Below are 20,263 nucleotides of genomic sequence, written 5' to 3'. Positions count from 1 at the left end.
TTCTCGCATTCCTCTCGGAACAGATAGACTTTGCAGCAGCTCCAACGGACAGCAAAATGTCGAATAAATGCTTTACAATTAATTCTATGTAATAAAAGAGAAAATATGGAATAATATGTACATAATTACCTTAGCAGTCAGTTAGGTTTCTCCAGCCCAGCTGATACATGATCAGCTCATTAGCAAGCTGTGCATAAGCCTGTTAACGATCCTGTTGATTGGAATCAGCTTGTGTTGGAAGCAGTGTTAATTCTGACAAGAAATTTGAATTTAGTTTTATAGTCTTTTGACTAAAATTAATTAAAGTTTTAGTCATCATTTAGTGAAGTCGATATTCAACCTTTACACAGAAAATTACATCTATTTGTAACTGTAGTTTAACACGCAAGACACATTTAATACAACGATGTCTTTATTGTTTCAATGAAATATGTTGAACTGACAATAATATAACCTAATTTTTAAAAAAGTGCATAATTGTGCAATTTTACAGCTGCACAATGAATGTATAATCATGTTCGAACATATATATATATATATATATATATATATATATATATATATATATATATATATATATATATATATATATACTTTTTTGGGGGGTTCTTTTTAAGATTCTCAAAGTCGTGTGGATGTTTACTACCATCTAGTGGCGTTTGGCTTTGGATGATTTGTGTTTTGCACATCTGGAGCATTTGTTCTATGTGAAGGTTGTGTTTATTTATAGACGAGACTGTCATTAGCAGCTTAGCAAGGGGTCACGCCACGGCAGACAGGAGCTTGGATGCGAGCGTCCGCAGCAGTCCTTTTATGAGTTGGATGCGGGGATGCTTCATACACGCGTGTAAGCGGATATCCAACGGCTGCCGGGCTTGGGATGACAAAAGGTCGTATGAGCCAACGTACGCATTGTATGGTGCCTTCCAAAAACAACGTGATATAGAGGGGAAGCGGGTAAAAATAGGCAGCCCAGGTGCCCGCCATTTGTCTGGTGCCTCACAGTATGTATGGAAAAATGCAGTCTGACCTTATAGTGTGGAATATGAACGATCACCTCTTTGTAAGTTACAGCAGCACACCACACGGTTTAATTGATGTTGTACTATGTTACCAGTTAGGTCATTGTTTTCCGAAGTAAAAACTGATATTTGCAAATGTCTTATTTTGCAATCGGACCGATAAGTAGTTAACAATGGATCATAATTGCTAAATTATTATTGATTCACATCCCTAATTAGGATTTATGGAAAAAAAATACAAAGAAAAGCAATAATAATAAATAATAATAATAATGAACAGCTCATTCGCTCCCAGCCATTTTCACAGAAGCGATGTCGTTCGCTCCCGGCTGTTTTACTGGATTTTGACTGATTTTGCAAAGCCCACAAAATATTGTTCTATTGCTATCAAAACATGGAAGCTATCAAAAGAAACATTCAAGTCTCTTCTTTCATCAAGAAAAAAAAAGTATAATTCTGTTTCTGTTTTGCAGCAATTAGCATTAGAATATAGCTAAGTTTAACGAACTTTCACAAATCTATTTAGAATTGTGAGTAATTAAGCTTTTTTTCACCATAGCCCTGGTTGATCTCCCTCGCTCTGCTGCCACCTGGTGGCCGTTTGTGTAATAACTACCATTTTTGGGACCGTTCTTTGCAGTTGAGAAGCTGCATCAAAGCCTTCTGTATGCTCTAGCATTAAAAAAACGTATAAGTACGTCTTTGGTACACTTAAAACATTTTTTTTTTAAACATATTCAGAAATTTTTGGGAACAAATGAGTTTTAATAATACTATCCATGTTGCCACCTCTTCATTCTTTCCCTCATTGTCATGGTAATGTAAAGTTGTAATCACAAAATACAGCATGCAGGTGTGTGAAAGCCAAAAAAATTGGTTTTAAATGTAAATGTGTGTCATCCTCTTAGAAGGCAGCACATAAAAAAATGATCAACTCCATTTCAAAAGAGGAAAAACAACGGATTTATTTCCCCTTTAACTGCATAACAATACAAAAGGGATCCTGTGTCAAGTTGAAATGATTTGAAAAGTGTCCGTCAAACACGAAGGTTAATTCCTTCATTTTGCGTGTCAGAACCCCGTCTTTGGAACCACCCTACTGCGCGGCGCCGCCGGTGTCGAACATCTTCTTGCGGCCCTCCATGCCCGACATGGCCTCCACGTTCTTACGCCAGTCGCCCACCTCGCTGGTGAGCACCTGGGCGGGCCAGACGGAGATCCCCAATGTGAGGTTGCACGTGATCGTTAAGGTTGCTTTTCGGTCGTACCTTGTCCTGTTTGACGTCCTCCTTCTTGACCGACTTGAGGTTGGCGCGGAGGTCCATGGAGCCTTTGTGCTTGGAGCCCAGGAGGGCTCTCATCATCTCGTCGGCGGACACCCTCACCTTCCTCAGGGCGGGCTTTTTGAACTTGCCCCCCAGGTCCTGCACCTTCAGTTTCAGCTCACGGATCTATTCGAAAGGTAATTTACTACTTACAGTGGTGCAATCTCGCTAGATCAAATTTCCAATATAGTGATTAGGGTATGAGCCATCACATTTAACTCTTTGACCGCCAAAAAGGTTTGATAACAATTAGTAAAATCACGATGTATGCCGCCATAAATCTAAATAAATAAATAAATAAATGTAAATAAACATAAATGACGTCAACTATTTTTTTATTCATTTTTTTAAATCAATGCGCAGTGCAACATCTAACTGCAGCGGTGCCTGGTCAATAGGTTGTGGAATCAAAAACACTATATGGCCAGCAGATGGCAGCACTGTATCTCTTTTCAATGGGCTGCTGGTGTATGAAATTACAATGAAACATGACGAAATCTGATGAAATAGAACGTTTGAGGATGATGTGAATGATCAAAGCATTTGTCATATTAATGTTTTTTGATAAAGTGTGGCAGTAAAACAGTTCAGATACTGAGAAACTCACGTCGATGTTGTGCTTGGTGACTTTATATTCACAGTCGTATCTCTCCTCATCCACCACGTCGATCTTGGCGTGCAGCTGCTTGCACAGGTTCTGAGGAGGCGGGAATATTTCAGGACGTTTCCTTGGTTCTTTTTGTTTTGTTTTTTTTGCCATCTGTCATACCTGCAGCTCGTCCAGCGACAACCCGGACAGCTGCAGAGGAGGCAGCTTCTCCTCCAGGTAGCGCACTTTCTCCTCCTCCCGCTCCTGCCTCTCGTTCTCCAGATCTTCGCAGGCTCTCGTCAGGAGGAGCATCTGATTGGATGGAAGTGGCGTGTCAATCGAATGGTCTCGACGATATTCTATGGCGAACGACTCACCTTTAAGGAGAGCTTGCGGGAAGCCGTGATCTTTGACTTCGGCTGCAGAAAAGAAAACGTATCTTGTCAGAGGTTATTTTTCGCCCCCCACCAACCATTTTTAACTCCAGAAATGTCGATATGCTCAAAGATGCGATCAAGAAATTGTGATTCAATATATAGGAAATATCAGAATAATGCATTCATAAAATTAAAAATACTGTATCTAAAAACAAGATAAATAAAAAAAATACATAAAATGTTTTCAGTAAGCAATTATTTTTATTTTATTTTAATTAAATAACTTTAAAATATATTATTAATAACATATACCAAAATATTATATATTTGTATTTTATTAATTTAAATGATTTTTGAAATACTAATTAACAAAATTAACGATTATTAACATTAAGTGAATAAATAATATTAACATATTTTAGATATTTCAACATTTTTCTCTTTTGACTGGGAAAAATATACAATTTCAAAATAAATGAATAAATAAATAAATAAATAAATAAAATGAGGTAAACTTTTGACTTTTCCTTAAATTTATATTTTTAATCTTTAACCAAATTCGAATTAATGTCTAAAATAAAGTAAATAATAGGGATAGACCGATTATCGGCCAGGCCGATTATCGGTGCCGATATTTGGCATTTTGACAAATATCGGCATTGGCCTTTTTACCAATCTGAACGCCGATAACCCTGGTATCTCATCGAGTGGTGAATGCTTGCGAACGTAGCGAAATTTAGGGTTTTCGTCAGGATTTGTTCACAGGCAGTTTTGCTGACACATGGGGGAACTCCCCTACTCATTATATTTTTGTAAATAATAATAACAAAATTAAGAAATGATGTTGCAATTTTGGAAAACTATCTCCAGTAGAAAACTTTAGGGAGTTATTTACTTGCTTAGTTTTTAACTTTGTGTAACACATGCTGATGACTCTGGAAGCTCCTGGCAATTTTTGTTAGAAATTTTAAATAAAGCTTTCAATTCTTTGTATGTTTAAGATTAAAAAAAAAAAAACACGTTTTTCAAAATTGGACGATAATATTTTCTCAACACAACCCCAAGCTACTTGCTGACACTTTTACTTGCCCTTTTTGCTAACCAGCAATCTAACAGCAGTGCGCGTCATATTTGCCAAACCAGACACGCATGTCGACAAACATGCGAGAAGATAAAAGTTGTATTAATAGGATGAACGCTTACGTGGATGCTGATAACAGCAGTGAGGGGGTAGTTAGGGAGGGGTAGATAAGCTGGAGCCGGTTATTTGGCTTCGGCTTGCAACAAGGACTCCGTGTGCCGACATGGCGGATTAGCCGTGCGTGGATACTCACTCACCTTATCCCACTTGGCGTTGATCGCTGTTCTGCTCTGCATCTGCAACAAACAATGGAAGGGCAAGGTACGAATAAGGATGAGGCAACCATGATTTGACTTGAACAGACTTAGATTCCAGGTCCAAAAAGTAAAAACACTGAAAAAGTTTAGCTTTAGCCACAGGTGCGTCTACTCAACAGATGAGCTCGTTTACCTACCAGTTGAGTAGAAGAATCTGCGACTAAAGCTAATCTGTGGCAGTATTTTTATTTTCTGGACCTGGAATCCCCAACTCTGGACTTAGTAAACATAAATAAGGGACTAGATTGGGATTCTAAATATTAAATATGTTTACCCACACTAGAATATGTTGACCTAAAGCATATTGATTTGGTTTTAGCATGTTTCATAAACAAAAACTGACATAGACCTCCTTCCTTCCATTTTTATGTGTGGCCTTAGTTTCAAACGTTTGGACATCACTGAAATACACATCATTCTAAAAAAAAAATGGAGTCATGACCTTACCTTGGATTGCCTGTGGAGTGCTCTCGGAGTCGAACGGGCCACAACAATGGGCCCCCTCGGACAACGGCTGCCTTTATATCAGCCAGCGGACGGCGAGATAAAACGTCTGGTCCACCAAGAATGCGCTGGCACGGGCCCAGACCTGACATATGACCTGCCCTAGCTGACATCGTCGCCACAGGGGGAACAAAGACAGAGAAGAAGTCGGGATGAGCACAGTACACATTGCTGACACATTTTTGGCTCATCTCGATGCAAATGAGGGTAAAACAAAGAATGGGAGATCAATAAATACGCAAAGGATGATCTGTCTGTCTGTCCTTCCGTCCATCCCGAGTGTTCTGTCATTGCTCTTCAGTGATCCTCAGCAGGTGGACGCGCTATTCCTGATGCAACCCAACTCCGCACACGCACACACAAAAAGAGCAGATGATGTCACAACTTGTTTGCCATTGTTATACCACACTCGTTTTAATGGCTAAAATTGGCCACAATTTAGCTTTAAAACCATAAAAAATCACAACAATATGACACACCATCAAATAGATTCTGATTATGTTTAGTTTTTAAATGGACTGAAAATGTGGCAAAAAAAAAAAAAAAAAAAAAAGTCATTAAATGGAATTGAAAATGTTAGCCCAGAAAGCTCCAAATGTATGCTGAGGTGTTAGTGCTCAAACTGGCCAGCAGATGGCGACAGAGCATCTAATTTAAAATCTGCCACTGAGTCTGTCAAACTCGCGATAACAAAACCGGAAGTTAAAGCAGATAATTCACAATAAAACATTACTTTCCAGTTCTCCATATTACCGTCATCTTCCTGGTAACGTAGCTTTCACATTTCTTCACACTAGTATAACCACTTTGGAATACTAGTATGATGACTACTGGTTAGTAGTAGTAGGCACAACTACACTAGTTTACTGTTTTCTTCATGGTGGTACAAACAAGCATGGCGATTGTGTAAAAACACACAAATACACAGACAAGCGTGGGAATCCACAAATAGGTGAATGCCAAACTGTGAATTTGTGGCGGTCCAAAAATTGTAAATTCTTATGACAAGATGACAACAGGCTCAAGAACAGACTGCACAAGCTAAAAATAAAATAAAATAATGATGACATTTGTTTTCAGTGACCAAAAACTGGATGCACCTTCCCACATACATATAAAAAAAAAGAGAGAGAAATTGAAATTTGACTAAATGAAATACTTCTTGTCTAAATGCTTTGAGCACCATATGATGTAGAAAGCACACTGTTGTCCGTTTACCAGTTACCAAATATGTAATAAAGAGGCTTAAGCCAAGCATAAAATTCTGCTGATGACAGAAATCTCAATTAAAACGTCAAAGCTACTTTAAAAATAAATAAATAAATAAATTCTACTACTAGTGTTATGTAACTCTGGCAACGCTTGTCAGAACGAGCTAATTAGTTGGTGTTAACTAATTAGCTATAGCTAATTACAGCGAAATATATGATTGTTTGGTTTTTAATCTGAAGGTGGCATTTCCGTTCTTCCCCTCACTGTGTCTGGTGAGTTTGATACTCCTTCCTTTGGAAGGAGAACCGCTTTGTTCGCGAGTAGGGGGTGTTAACTGGAGGACACACAAAAAAAAAAAAAAAAAAAAAGAGGGGGTGCACATTCGGGGGGAGGTTCGGCCCAGTCGCCCCGCGGAGGCCCCAGAAGAGGCCGCGAGACGAGCGAGTACGCCACGCCGGGAAAGATTGCCTCTTTTGCGGGCGAGGATCCGGCAAGACACCTGGCGACGGCGGAAGGGCTCGAATGCGACGATGGTGAAGGCGGAGCCCGACTTTGGTTCGAGAACGACGCGCTCCACCATTTGCGCGGTACGACCATCAATCAAAACCGGTCCGGCAAGGCACGCGGCGTAGCGCCCGACCCGGTCCGACCCGGTCGCTCCTGACGATCACACTCCGCCCCGCGTTGAATGCGGCATGTGGTGGAGGCTCCGCTCCAGCGCTCCGCTCTTCTAGTCTGACAGTCGGCGTGGGAGAAGGACGAAGCGGGGAGGTCGGGAGGATGTTGATGAGGTGCTACCGGGCCAAGCTGTCGGCGTGGGCCGCCGTGTGCGTGTTGGTGCTGTGCTGGTTCTACGTGTTCCCCGTGTACCGGATGCCCCGGGACAAGGACATCGTGGAAGAGGTGCTGAGGCAGCAGGGCCACGCGTGGAAGAGGAACCAGACTGGCATCGACCTTTACAGGTACGCGCCACATGCATGCACGATCCATGTTTTAAACAATGTGGTCCATTAACTCCCATTGTGTCAATAAATCTCATCACTTGTCGCTAGATAATGATCAGAAAACAAAGACGAGTACTGTCTGTTCACAACGATGAGCGTGTGACACACTCAATCCTGTGCAAATAGAAGATTCCTAGCATGGCAAGTGTTTCGAGTATGGTCAAGAAAATCAAAGGAAATTATGCTCATTAATGTCAAAGTGCACACAAAAATGCCAGCTTAAGTTATTTGTCCAGTTAACACCCCAAAACACTTACACAATTTTGACTAAATAGCACGTTAATGTTTTTGTTTGTTTGTTTTTTTGTCTAAAATCCAGCAGACTTTGCATCATTAAAGGCATAACGCTAGGGCTGATAAGCTGAATTTGTATTTTTAAAAAATCAGTTACCCCACAAAATGCTTCCAGTTTACTAATTACTGTGCAGTACTTGTTTTTTTAAATGCAAAATCTTCTAAATTCTACGAGACTTAAGTTGAGACTATTTTAATTTGCATTTAAAAAAAAAAAAAAAACAACAACTTCAATTGCCCCCAAAATCCATTCGGTCCACAAGCCACCGTTCACCGTTCAGTTAGTTCAAAATTACATCCAGTCTCATCCAATTACAGTGCAGAAGGTGTTTTTTTTTTTTTTTTTTTTTTTTGTAAAAGTCCTACAGAAGTGTCATCATCATCATAGACACTTAACTTAAGGTTGGATGATTAGCAAACTGAGCTTGTAGCAAATGTCCGTGACGTCATGCATGTAATCAAGTCTCTGATCAACTGATGAAAGGAAACTGATTCTCTCTGTCATCTATAACTGCTTCAAACATCAAAGCGTCTATAGGAATGAAAAAATGTTGGTTTGTACTTTGTTGTGTTTGTATTGCTGTGAATGTGTTATGTTATTTTGTGTTTCTGTTTTTGTAAAGCGCTTTGTGACAGCTAAGGCTGTTTGAAAGCACTATATAAATAAAGATGGCTTAATTTGCAAAAAACAAAAACAAAAACAAAAAAAGTTGAATTTTGTACAAATTCTTTTGCAAACAGGCTTAACTAGATTGTCGACTTTCACCAAGGCTAAACAATTTGCATTAAAAAAAAAAAAAAAAAAAAAAAAAAATGGACACCCGTCGGCAAAATGATTCACACAATTAATAAAAGCAGCAGTAGTAGATATATTTAACTTCAGTATTCATTTCTGTTGACCCAATTACAAAGGAGATGAAAGTGCAAAAGTCTACACACCCCTGTTCAAATGGCAAAGGTCTGTGCACGCTACAGTCAAATAAATACCCATCAAACATTAAAAAAAAAACAAAAAAACTACACAGTACACAACTGAATGCAGACATCCCAAACACATAAACTTTTTTTTTTCAATAAATTGTGATGAAACTGTGTGCAGACAAACCAAAAATGTAAAAAAAAAAAGTAAAAAAAAAAATAAAAAAATAAAAAAATAAAAAAAGGACATTAGTGTTTTTCACATAGCAGTGACAATATGATAGACTATTGATTAGACGAAAAACATATCAAAATGGTACTAATATTGGATTTCCACCAAAATGTCACGTGTTGTTTATATTGTTATATTTAAGTGAAGCCCGTTTTGGTTTTTCCCTCCCAGGAAGCTGCTGAGCGACTGCTGCGACCCGCAGCATCAGTTCGCGTTGACTAAGGAGAACTCGCCGGTGGGCAAGGTGCTGTGGTACGACGGCGAGTTCTACCACGCGCACACGGTCAACAACGAGACCCACTCGCTGTTTGTGCAGGTGAGCGAAGAAGAGATGGGAAATGTTTTGGTTTTTCCTGCGCTCAGCGCAACTTGACGCCGCTGTGGGTTTATATGGATGATGTGGCAGAAGGAGGGGGCTGATTGAGGTCGATAACATGAGATGTGCATTTAAAGACATCCTTCACTTTCATTTAGCGAAACATAAACACAAGCCAATCGATGCGCTTAGCCGCCTATGTCTTTGCATGCATTACACAACAGGGAAAAAAGGACCCACTGTTGTGAGTGGTGTTTTTGGGGGCCAACCAAATCAAGCTCCCTTGTTTTGGAGATGTTTTGAACTTTTACTCAAGCAACCCCCTTTGCTCCCGGCTGTTTTACTGGAGTTTGACTGATTTTGCAAGGCCGACAGAATACTGTGTTCTATTGCTATAAAAACATGGAACCTACCAAAAGAAAGATGATAGTCTTTTCTTTCCAATTTGCAGCAATTAGCGTTCGAATATGGCTAAGTTTCGTCATTATTCACAAACCTGTTTCAAACTGTGTGGGAAAACAGCTTGTTGCAACATTGTTGATGTCTTATACTCTGCTGCCATCTGCTGTTGTTTTTGTAATAACTCCAATTGCTTCAACCATTCTCTTCAGTTTAGAGGCTGCATCATAGCCTTCTGTATGCACTAGAATAAAAGCAAAAAAAAAAAAAAACTTAAGATATCAGTTCATTGATTACTTTTTCAGAAATTCTTGCGGAAATAAAACACTGCCCCCTCTTGATTTGTTTTTTCAATTACAAGGAATTGTAGCTTTTTTTCCACATAAAAAAATAATAATAATAAAATAAAATAAAAAAACACGAGTCACTATAGAATAGCACTATGAGTATGAAGGATGTCACATTTCCCGGAACAGTGAATGCCTCATTTGCATAACTCCTGATTCGTTTTTCCGCTTTACCGCGTGACTTTCCGAGGTGCGTCTATTTTTGGCACCTCATTTACAGGCCTGTTTTGCTACGTTAGATGCACACTCACACTGTCCCACCACGCCACCCCTCAAAGAGCTGCGATTTAATGCTGGCAGCACAGATGAGTTTTCATTCTAAGTGCGCTTATTCTATTTGGGCATTAGCCAAGGAAAGCACTAGACTGGTTGGTTCACACATTGAATGTACAGTCCTGTAACTGGAATGCACAGTTGCTGTTTACCTCCACCAAGCACAAGACACATGACTACAGGATGTCAGGCATCTCGCTGGCGTGGGGCAAAACTTCCAAAATAGTCACTTTTCAGGAGACACCAAAAAAAGACTCACACTGGCTGCCCAAGTTTGTTTTTATTTAGCTGCTAAACGTACTCATACGCATACACAGCTGAACACACTACGAATCAATATAAATTAGATTTTTTTCCCCACCCCTGCAGTCCATAAAAATATAAATACAGTACTGCAAATTAAGATTTACACACACAGCTTAACACCCTCTAATAATGTTAGGTAGTAAAAATGAGATAAAACATTGGATTAAAAACATCTGGATTTTGCTCATTAACTCCATATTCCACTAACACAATATTAACCAGAATATCATATTTAGACTAGTGGGGCAGCATAGAACATATTATTGTCAAAAAATAAAATAAAATTGGGGTTGACTTCCCTTTAAAAAAAGAAAAAGAAAAAAGTAACCTTCACTCAAACATCAGTGTAGCTGTAAAAGGCATTACTGCCCCCTACAGGATCGGAGTGGAACATTAACTGCTAATTCTGCATATATTTTACGATTAACTTTTAACTTCTTCCCCCGCCACAAAAAGACAAGAAAAATACAATTGTTCAAGTGCAAATTAAATTAACCTGTGTTTTAAATCGCTTCTTAACTTTAGAGGTTCCAAGCGTGTTCGTTTTCGTGAAGGGACTATAATAACACCAACTAGTTAGAAGTCAACCAATTCATTCCTGACAGGAGAGTCTATAAAGAGAACTCTGGGTCAACAAACAGCTACGTCGATCTTAGCAGAGATGATGTAAACTGAACGACCACACTATCTTTTCTAGATCCAGTTTTATACAATCTTTCAAAGTGGAAGTGTGAAGTTGGTCCAGGGTCCATTGACGTGTCAATAGCAAAAACAATTTCAAATTGGTAATTCTCCAGCACCAGAAAATCACCTCCATTTTAATAGCATCTTCTTTTCGTGGTGAGTGCAGCCAGATGAGGAAGGAGTGTGCATTTGTGAGTGTTATTAGAAGCCAGACATGTTTCCGGAGGGATTTACTGTCTACTGGAAGCTGTGAGATGACGACTTTAATTTTGTTACATCATTCCTGGTTTCTTTATTTTAGCATTGAATCTTCCTGAGGGCCGAGTGGCAGAGTGGTGCCGTTGCTTGTGGGTTCGCTTCCCTACCCGGGAGACCATGTGTGTGTGTGTGTGTGTGCGTGTAAAGACAAAAAAAAAATAATAATCTTCCAAAATTCCATACAGGACAAATACAGAAGAGTATGTTTAATGTGCCCTGAAATAAGCCCAATACACCTCAAATAAAACACTATATATGTTGATTACATATTTATGTTTACAATGGTTCGTATCTTGTGTTTTAGTGTTGACTTTTTGGATCTAGGTTGTACTTTACTATCTTTTCTGTGGATTTATAATATGAGCTCTCGATTATTATTATTATTATTATTATCATCATTATTATTATTATTATTATGTAGTGGCTCATTATCGCTGTTTTGTTATCGTCAGCGTTATTTTATTTTATTTTTTTACTATTGATGAAGAATAAATATGTAAACTGAGAAAATATGGGGGGGGGGATAATTTAATAAGTCTTACGACTTCTTCCCATTCCCTTTTGAACATGAAAAATCGATGTTAGGCGCGCTTTGTTGAATTTTGCTTGTTTTGTAGTTATTTTTCATTTTATTTTGTTGTATGTTTATCACTGTTATTGTTTTTATTCTTTTTATGTTCAAATAAACTCAACACTAATAATAGAAAAGAAACATGAGAATTCTAATTTATATACATATATATATATATATATATATATATATATATATATATATATATATATATATATAATTTTTTATTTTTTTTTTAAGGTAAAAAAAATGTTTTTTTAAACACTACTTTTAAATTGTTACAGTACATTAGGCAGACTATTGCTCAGGTTAAATCAATGTTGTTCCATTTTGTAATAATTTTTTTTTTCTGGTACAAAATCTGTCTAAATTGTGACAGCATATGAGGCAGAACATAAAAAAATAATAATTAATACAATTTTGTCCACTATAAAATTAACTATGTTGGTATTACTGTACATTATGGTTTTGTACAAATTTATACTAAATTATCATAACAAGGTGACCTCTGCCAAGGCCACAAAAGTGTCAAATCTGAATCAAAATCTCTATTAAACGTCCTCCCCTCCTCCAGGGCAACCCTCTGCCGCTCCCCCTCAAGAAGTGCGCAGTGGTGGGCAACGGCGGCATCCTCCGGCACAGCCAGTGCGGCCGCGACATCGACCGGGCCGACTTTGTCATGAGGTAACCTCCGCCACCGTCCCTTTTGATTTGCTGCTGCGCCTGTTTGAATGAACCTAGCGTCGTTGTGGTTTCTTTGCATCGTTACACAAAGCATTGCAACATCCACAGGAAAGCAATGAAGGCGTCTCATTACAATTTGCAGCTGTGTATAATCGGTGGATTTGCAATGAATGGCTGACAGCCATTTGAAGTAAGTCGTGAATTTGTAATCTTGCCAAAGTATATCTGACGGAAACATACAAGGAAGTAAATTTTGATGAGAAGTGAACCTCCCATTCTTCACTTGAAGCCAAGAAAAGTCCTGGCCCAACAAGTCGCGCAAGTTTGACTTAACGTCCCGACACTTATTTGCGAGACCCACCCAAACAAGTCGTGGCGCTCGTTAAGACGCATGCAATTGATGAAGATGATGTCACTCAACACAAGGAAATTAATTATTGTATCGACTTCCGCATTCATTTTGCGTGTTGCAGGTGTAACCTCCCGCCGCTTTCCAAGGAATACGTGGAAGACGTGGGCACCAAAACGCACCTGGTGACGGCCAACCCCAGCATCATTGAGAAGAGGTGAGTGCACATCACATCCTATTTTCCTCCTTCACATTAACAAAAAGAATTAGACTTTGTGCATCATTATTTGTGCACCTTCTAGTGTGCATGACTTGGCCACCAGGGGGCAGTTAAACACAAACATACAGAAGAGTTTCACAACTATGTGGGTTAAGCAGACTGCAGTAAAACTTGTCTTTTTGCAGAGGATAAAGAATATATCCCTTTGACCATAAATATATTGTGCTTAAAGGGTTTTGTTAGCTCATCTGTGGTGTTTTGCAATGTGTCTTTTGCAAGTTACAGTATGTGGAGTGATTAAATACGCAAAGTGTACTTCTCTTTCATTTATGTTTGTCCTTTAATTAATTATTCATTTATTTTAACTTTATGTAATTGTTGGGTAATTTATTTATTTTTAAATATTTTTAATATTAAATTTTTATATTTCACAGACAGACAGCTTATTTTCAACGTATAAAAAAGGTTGTTTTGCATAATATTAGGGATGGGCAAGTACTGCTACCATGTATCGTACTCATGACTCGTATGCCCATACTCTTGTGGTCTTTTTACAATCAGGAGCTAGAAATTAGTCATTAAAAAAGTAAATAAAAATGAAAATTGCCATTTATCAGTACTGGTGACTACTCAAGAGTTGAGTACTCGTACTGGTACAATCTGAAAAAGGGGTATCGAATATCCCTCCATAATATATATGTGACCCACTCCAGCAAAAGGGTCACACATCCTAGCGCCGCTTCTTGCGCCACTGTTTAAAAACCCGAATTTCGTAGCATCAAACGAAATTCATTTATATTTATATAAACGTTGTGAGGATAAGCGACTCTGCTAATGGATGGATGGACGGACATAGCAACCAAAAAAAGTCAAATACACCATTCTACCTACCATGGTGGTTTTAAGGCTTCTGATTGGCTAAATATTATGTGGACTTTAAATGTGGAGCATCCGACATTGGAAATGTAAACTAGTCTCGAGTCGATTGTGCAGGTGTACCTAACGAAGTGTCCCGTCAGATTCCAGAACCTGATGTGGTCGCGCAAGGCCTTCGTGGACAGCCTGAAAGCGTACGGCTCGGGCTTCGTTTACATGCCGGCCTTCTCCATGCGTCGCGGCACCGAGCCGTCGCTGCGCGCATCCTACGCGCTGAGCGACTCCTCGTCCGAGCTCACCATGCTGTTCGCCAACCCCGCCTTCCTGCGCAGCGTGGGCCATTTCTGGAAAGCGCGCCGCGTGCACGCCCGCCGCCTCTCCACGGGCCTCTTCATGGTCAGCCTGGCGCTGGGCCTGTGCGACGAGGTGAACGTCTACGGCTTCTGGCCCTTCTCCTCGGACCTGGCCCAGCAGCCCATCAGCCACCACTACTACGACAACATGCAGCCCTGCCGCTGGTTCCACACCATGCCCGAGGAGTTTGTGCAGCTGTGGGAGCTGCACAAGAGCGGGACCCTGCGCGTTCATCTGGGACGCTGCGGTTAAGCGGCCGGCCGCGCTCTCAGCGTCAAATGTGCACGCCGCCTGCTTGGGACCAGCGAGGACCTGGGTCTTGTTACTAGACCTTCCTGACGCGTGGAGCCCACTCGGACGTTAACGAACTCCCGGTTGCCTAGCGGGAGGCGAGGAGGAGGAGGAGCTTTGGGAATTGTGAACTCCCTGGATGTCTGTCGGGATGAGGATGTGTGGAAGGATTTTCCCTTGCCTGACAGCACGGTGGCCTTTGGAAAGACGTTTGAGTATTTATTCAATATTCTACTAGTGCGTTGAATTGTTTATCCCATGTGATGTACTAGTATACACTTTGTTTTCATGAGTAAGACAACACATAGGGCCCGACCCATTAACCCATTTAATCAGCTGATATTAGGTATTTTATTTTATTTTATTTTTTTAATACATTACAACCTAAGACAAACATTCCCCCGTAAGAAAAATGGCCACTGTGTCGCTGTTAAGTTAAATACTACAGTATTGTCTACTATTCCAGTGTTATGCCTGTAATTTATATCTTTAATGTTGTAAGCATTAAATGACCAAAAAAGAAGTTATATATTTTTTTAATTACGCATCATATTAATTGGTTATCTGAATTTTTTCTGCCAAATATAATCGGTGTCAGCCTAAAAAAAAACTACACTCATTCATCATGTCATAATTTAGACAATAACTGTATTGCTGGAACAATGAATTTACTAGTGAATTTTTCCACTAATGTATAACATTCATGTGCACTAGTAGAACGACTTGGATGCACCAGAGATGGGGGTTTTTTCCCCTTAACTACTTTATTCCTCTACTGTGAAACATTTCTACGCACTTGTAGAATGACTACTGTATTCCTAGTGATGTTTTTTCACTCCATCCTTCCAAATATTAGTGACATTTTTTTCCTCTGCTTCCATCGACTACTGTATGATATTTCTGTGCAATAGCAGAACCACTCAACTGTATCTTGTACCTTTTTAAAAAAAAATTTTTTTTTTTTTTTTTTGTATGGCATTTCTGTGCACTATTAGAATGACTACAGTGCACTAGTACAGGGGTCTGCAACCAGCGGCTCTGGAGTGACATGTGGCTCTTTAATCCCACTCCTTTGGTAGATTAAAAAGTTGTTGTTTTTTTAATACCTAAACATGTCTAAAAACTGACCATAAAATGTCCAGAAAGGAGGAATGCAGAAAATTAGCATGTAATATAGACAAAATTGAAACAAAAAAAAAAAGGTCAGAAACTTCATTTTAAAAAAAGCAGAAACGAAAACATTCAAAAAGTAACCATAAAATGGAAGACGAAAGATAGAAAAAAATCAATCTCTATGTATTGGACGCAGCTCTAATAAGCACATGGGCCCTCAGTACATTAGACTAACACTGTTTCATTCGTTATAATGTTCAAATGTTTTGTGGCTCCAGACTGATTTTTTTTGTTTGTTATTTATTTGACCTAAAATGACTCTTTTTGACACTAAAGGTTGCTGACCCCTGCACTAATTAGGGATGTAACAATATCCAAACGTCACGATATGATATCACGATATGAAGGTCACGATACGATAATTATCATGATTATTACGGGGAGGTTGCCGATACAGAAAAAGATCACAATATATATATATTTTTTTTTAAAGTACACAATATTGTGCTTTTGTACATTACAACTGCATATAAAGACCAACAATCTCTAATAAGAATATTGAGGCACTTAGATGCTAATGCTAGCACACATTGAGTTCCTCCACATATTGACTTGGTTCACAAGCATATTCCGTTCCCCTTCATCATATCATTAGCGTGGATTTTAAACCTAGAAGGGCCCAAACATGCTCTGTTAAAATTAAACTGCACTAAAACACTAGCCACCAGAGGGAGCTAGAACTGCACAAATGGAAATCAACCCAACTTTTTGAAGATATGTGCTGCTTTTAATATCATGACATGACAACGATGATATATTGTGGCAGTTTTCATATTGCGATATCACGATATTGCCGCTATCGTTACATCCCTAGCACTAATAGAACAAATTGTATGTATAGTATAGTGATGTCTTTCCACTGCTGTAGGCAACTCTGTGAACTAGTAAAACTAGGGCACAGTAGAATGACTGTATCATACTAGCGATTTTTTTTTCCCTTTACTAGCTTCCGCTACTGTATATTTTTTGCACTAGTTGAATGACTATATCTTACAATAGTCTTCCCAGTGACATTTTTCACACTTCTTCCTTCCACTAATATGACAATATTGTGCACTAGTAGATCAACTAGAGCGCACTAATTGAATGAGTATCTTACAAGTGAGTTTTTTTTTCCCCACTTCAGCATGACATTTCTGCACACTACTGTAGTAGAATGGACAGTAGTACAACAAACTGTGCATTAATTTACATTTGTGCATTGCAAGTGAAGCACCAGAAATGGAAAAAGTTCACAAAAGTATTATTTCATGATGCCACTCGTATGAGTAGCTCAAACTTGACCAGTTTTACCTCACTAGTCACTTGTAGTTGTTCTACTAGTGCACCTTAGTTGGTCTTGTAGTGTGCCAAATTGTTTTACTAGTGTGGACATACTCAAATATGGACTATTCAACGCACCAGTAGTACATCAAATAAATGACCAAATGGCTTTCCGTAGTGGATTATGAATGGTGAGCATGTCTGCCTCACAGTTTTGAGGTTCTGGGTTTGAATCATTTCTTCTGTGGTGCTTGTGTGGGGTTTCTCCCTCCCACATTCCAAAATGTGCATGTTATGTCCATTGAAAACTCCAAATTGTCCATAGGTGTGAATGAGAGTGCTTATTTGTGATTGTTTGTGGCCACAGCTCACCTGCCAACTTCATAAGGACAAGCGCTACAGAAAATGGATGAATGGATGGATTCTCCTTGCATTTTTATTTATGCCTGGATGCCATATTAATTGGCTTTTTGGGGGCCATTATGCCAATTACAAAATAAAGGGAAAAACTGTTGCTCTTGTTGCTCAGGATCCAGGAGGACGCATCATTTCCACGCACATTAAGGTTTTCTTGCCACAAGCACAAAGTTCCTTTTCTGCTAAGTGGCGTCATCCTCGTGTACAGATTACACACTCATTTGATGCGCTTTTATTTTTCCTCGTTTCTTTTTTATAAACACTGATGTGATTTTGTGCACATGCACAAGGGCCAAATAAAGGTGGCAGAGCAACTTTCAGAGAAGAGTGCACTAACTTGTGTAAACTGCTGACTTATTTTGTAAAAGAATGTGCCAGACTCATTCTCAATTCAATTCTTTGTTTCTTGTTCAAGATGAAGGTTGAGTGCCTTTTTTTTATTAGTTGTGAATGGATAATTCAGTTTCTGGGCGTCGTTGATCAGCCTGATGATATAACCTGTTAATTTATTAAATTGAACAAAATGTGATGGTGTAAAGGTGCGTGCTCGTGAATGACATGTGACTTGCTGTGTTGGTTCATGAAACTGTGTTTTTAAAAATATGTGCTCATTCCATCCTATTGTGGGGATTTGAAGGAAAATGTGACGTGATTTACCACTTGGGATTTAGATTAAAGCTTAATTTTGTAGCTGATCCTGACTGCTGCTTCTTGTCTTGCCTCATCTCATCTTCTCTGGCATACAGGCATGTCCAATTGGGAAGAAGAGTCCTAATTCTTAAACCAGTAGCTGTCAAATCCCATGGATTGGACAGAAAATATTTACATTTCCATATACAGTAAATATTTTAGACAGCTACAGTATAAACCAACAAGTCGAACAATAACAACAATATTGGTCATTTTCCCAATGCACCAAAATACCATCAAGTGTTACATATTATAGTTTAGCCAACTCTATCAGCCATGTAAATAGTGGGGGGAAAAAAATAAAAAGAAGTTAACCATAAATGGAGTTAATAAGGCTTGAACCCGGGGCCTCGTCAGGTTAGAAGACGAACATCAATCTTACAGAACTAACAAATCTTTAATTCATTTAGTGTATTTTTAGTGATTACATGCATGTCAATTAGTTGTTGCAATGACTAAAGGTTGGGGTTAGTATTAAGCTTGCAGTAAGGTTGTAGTAGTACACGTTAGGCTACATCTTTACACAGGACACTGATTGGTTTAGTGCTGAGGTTGTACTATGGTTGACGTTACAAAACACAGTCAACATAAATGATTATTGGCCTATTAACTCAGTCGGAGTACTGTACTTGAGTAATAACAAACGTAGATACGAAAACAAAATGGCGACTTACCATAGCAACGTCATAAATGTACACGAGCACGTCCAACTCCATCAAACATGGTCCCATTACATCGACAAGGGTCCAGTCAAAGTAAAATAGTTAGTCCATGCCAAGCTTCACATCCATAAAGCCACGTTCTCCTCAGCTGCAAACGTTACCAATTTCCATCAAACATCAATATTATTGATTCATTTGTGGTCGTAGCTTCAGTTAGCATGAGCCGATTAGCCACGTACACATACATATATCTACCTAAAGGCCTAATCCTCGGCCTTTGATTGACACCTCACTTTAGCCAATCTGCAAGGATATTCCCTTCAAAAACAGTCATAGGAGCCAATAAGCGTCTTTGCGTAAATATGTCACTCCCATTTTATATCCTTATGTAGCTTCGGCCAATCACAGCGGAACTGACTGGCGACTGACGCATTGGATAGCCAATAATATTCTTCAAACAACGATATGGAGTGTGTCATACAAAAGTATTTTGAACAAAAGCAAACTTACTGAGCAAACGCCAGTGAGTGACGTCACACCTGCGTTGGCTTCACCGTCATACTTTGGAAGCTTATATTAAAAAAATAAAAAATAAAATACTTTGGAAGCTTTCCAGAGCATTTCGAGGACTGGTTCTCAAAATTTTCACACCAAATACCATCACAATGGCCAACATTTAAATAAAGAATCAGTTAATAAAAAAAAAAAAATACCTAAATGATATTTCAAAAACAAACCAATTTAAATGCAAACGTATGGACTCCAACTGAAGTAACCTGTACTTCAGGACGGCAACTGTATTGCTCTTGCTTTGTTTGCCCGCCTCGGTCACCTTGGGACAACATAAAACAGAAAGACGGATATGCTGTTCATTTTAAACGTCTCAACTCTTCTACGGTCATCAGTGCGGCACACATGTTAATTGTTCTTCATAGAGGATAAAGAATATATGACTGAGTACTGTTGTTTTTCTGTATGTGTGGCTGCATCATTTGTGTTGAATCTGCTACTCGAAAAGTTATAGCACTCCAACAAAGATCCTATTTGCATTAGCATTAAGCTAGCAGACTGAAAAGCTAAGCTTTTTTTTTTTTTTTAAGAATTGCTCACTATTCTTCAAAATTCTGCTCCAAGGCCCCACTGTTCTAAGGCAGATTTGTGATTAGCAGCAATGCTAACTCTAATGCTCTCCATTGACATAAGTAGCAATCTTATAAAGAGGCCCGTGAGACATTCAAATGTCCCCAAAGTCATT

At 39.0% G+C, this 20,263-nt stretch overlaps 2 protein-coding genes and 1 long non-coding RNA gene across 5 annotated transcripts; 2 read left to right on the top strand and 1 right to left on the bottom strand.

Annotated features, from left to right (window-relative positions):
* Positions 1–913: 913 nt before the first annotated feature.
* Positions 914–5,464, top strand: LOC144003261 (uncharacterized). The gene is made up of 4 exons (XR_013278924.1): positions 914–1,063; positions 2,098–2,248; positions 2,330–4,715; positions 5,093–5,464. It is a non-coding gene; the product is annotated as an uncharacterized LOC144003261 (long non-coding RNA).
* LOC144003260 (troponin I, slow skeletal muscle-like) lies at positions 1,962–19,301 on the bottom strand. 3 transcript variants are annotated; one of them, XM_077499325.1, is made up of 10 exons: positions 19,021–19,301; positions 9,688–9,834; positions 5,454–5,558; positions 5,159–5,321; positions 4,652–4,690; positions 3,314–3,355; positions 3,117–3,248; positions 2,955–3,044; positions 2,291–2,473; positions 1,962–2,220 (listed from the first exon to the last, which is right to left on the bottom strand). In XM_077499325.1, exons 5-10 carry the CDS (start codon positions 4,688–4,690, stop codon positions 2,119–2,121), a joined length of 588 nt encoding a protein of 195 aa, XP_077355451.1. In that variant the 5' UTR covers positions 5,159–5,321; positions 5,454–5,558; positions 9,688–9,834; positions 19,021–19,301; the 3' UTR covers positions 1,962–2,118. The 3 variants fall into 3 exon arrangements, with proteins under 3 accessions (XP_077355451.1, XP_077355450.1, XP_077355452.1); XM_077499324.1 differs by lacking the exon at positions 9,688–9,834; XM_077499326.1 differs by lacking the exon at positions 9,688–9,834 and having other exon boundaries at positions 5,454–5,544.
* st8sia1 (ST8 alpha-N-acetyl-neuraminide alpha-2,8-sialyltransferase 1) lies at positions 6,807–18,351 on the top strand. The gene is made up of 5 exons (XM_077499323.1): positions 6,807–7,389; positions 9,047–9,191; positions 12,604–12,713; positions 13,187–13,279; positions 14,302–18,351. The coding sequence occupies exons 1-5, from the start codon at positions 7,208–7,210 to the stop codon at positions 14,762–14,764; spliced, it is 993 nt and encodes a 330-aa protein (XP_077355449.1). The 5' UTR covers positions 6,807–7,207; the 3' UTR covers positions 14,765–18,351.
* Positions 19,302–20,263: the final 962 nt, after the last annotated feature.

The sequence above is a fragment of the Festucalex cinctus genome, chromosome 16, assembly GCF_051991245.1.
Source record: "Festucalex cinctus isolate MCC-2025b chromosome 16, RoL_Fcin_1.0, whole genome shotgun sequence".
Taxonomy (NCBI): Eukaryota; Metazoa; Chordata; class Actinopteri; order Syngnathiformes; family Syngnathidae; genus Festucalex; species Festucalex cinctus.
The sequence above is the reverse complement of the archived record's forward strand: the minus strand, read 5'-3'. Positions and strand labels throughout refer to the sequence as shown.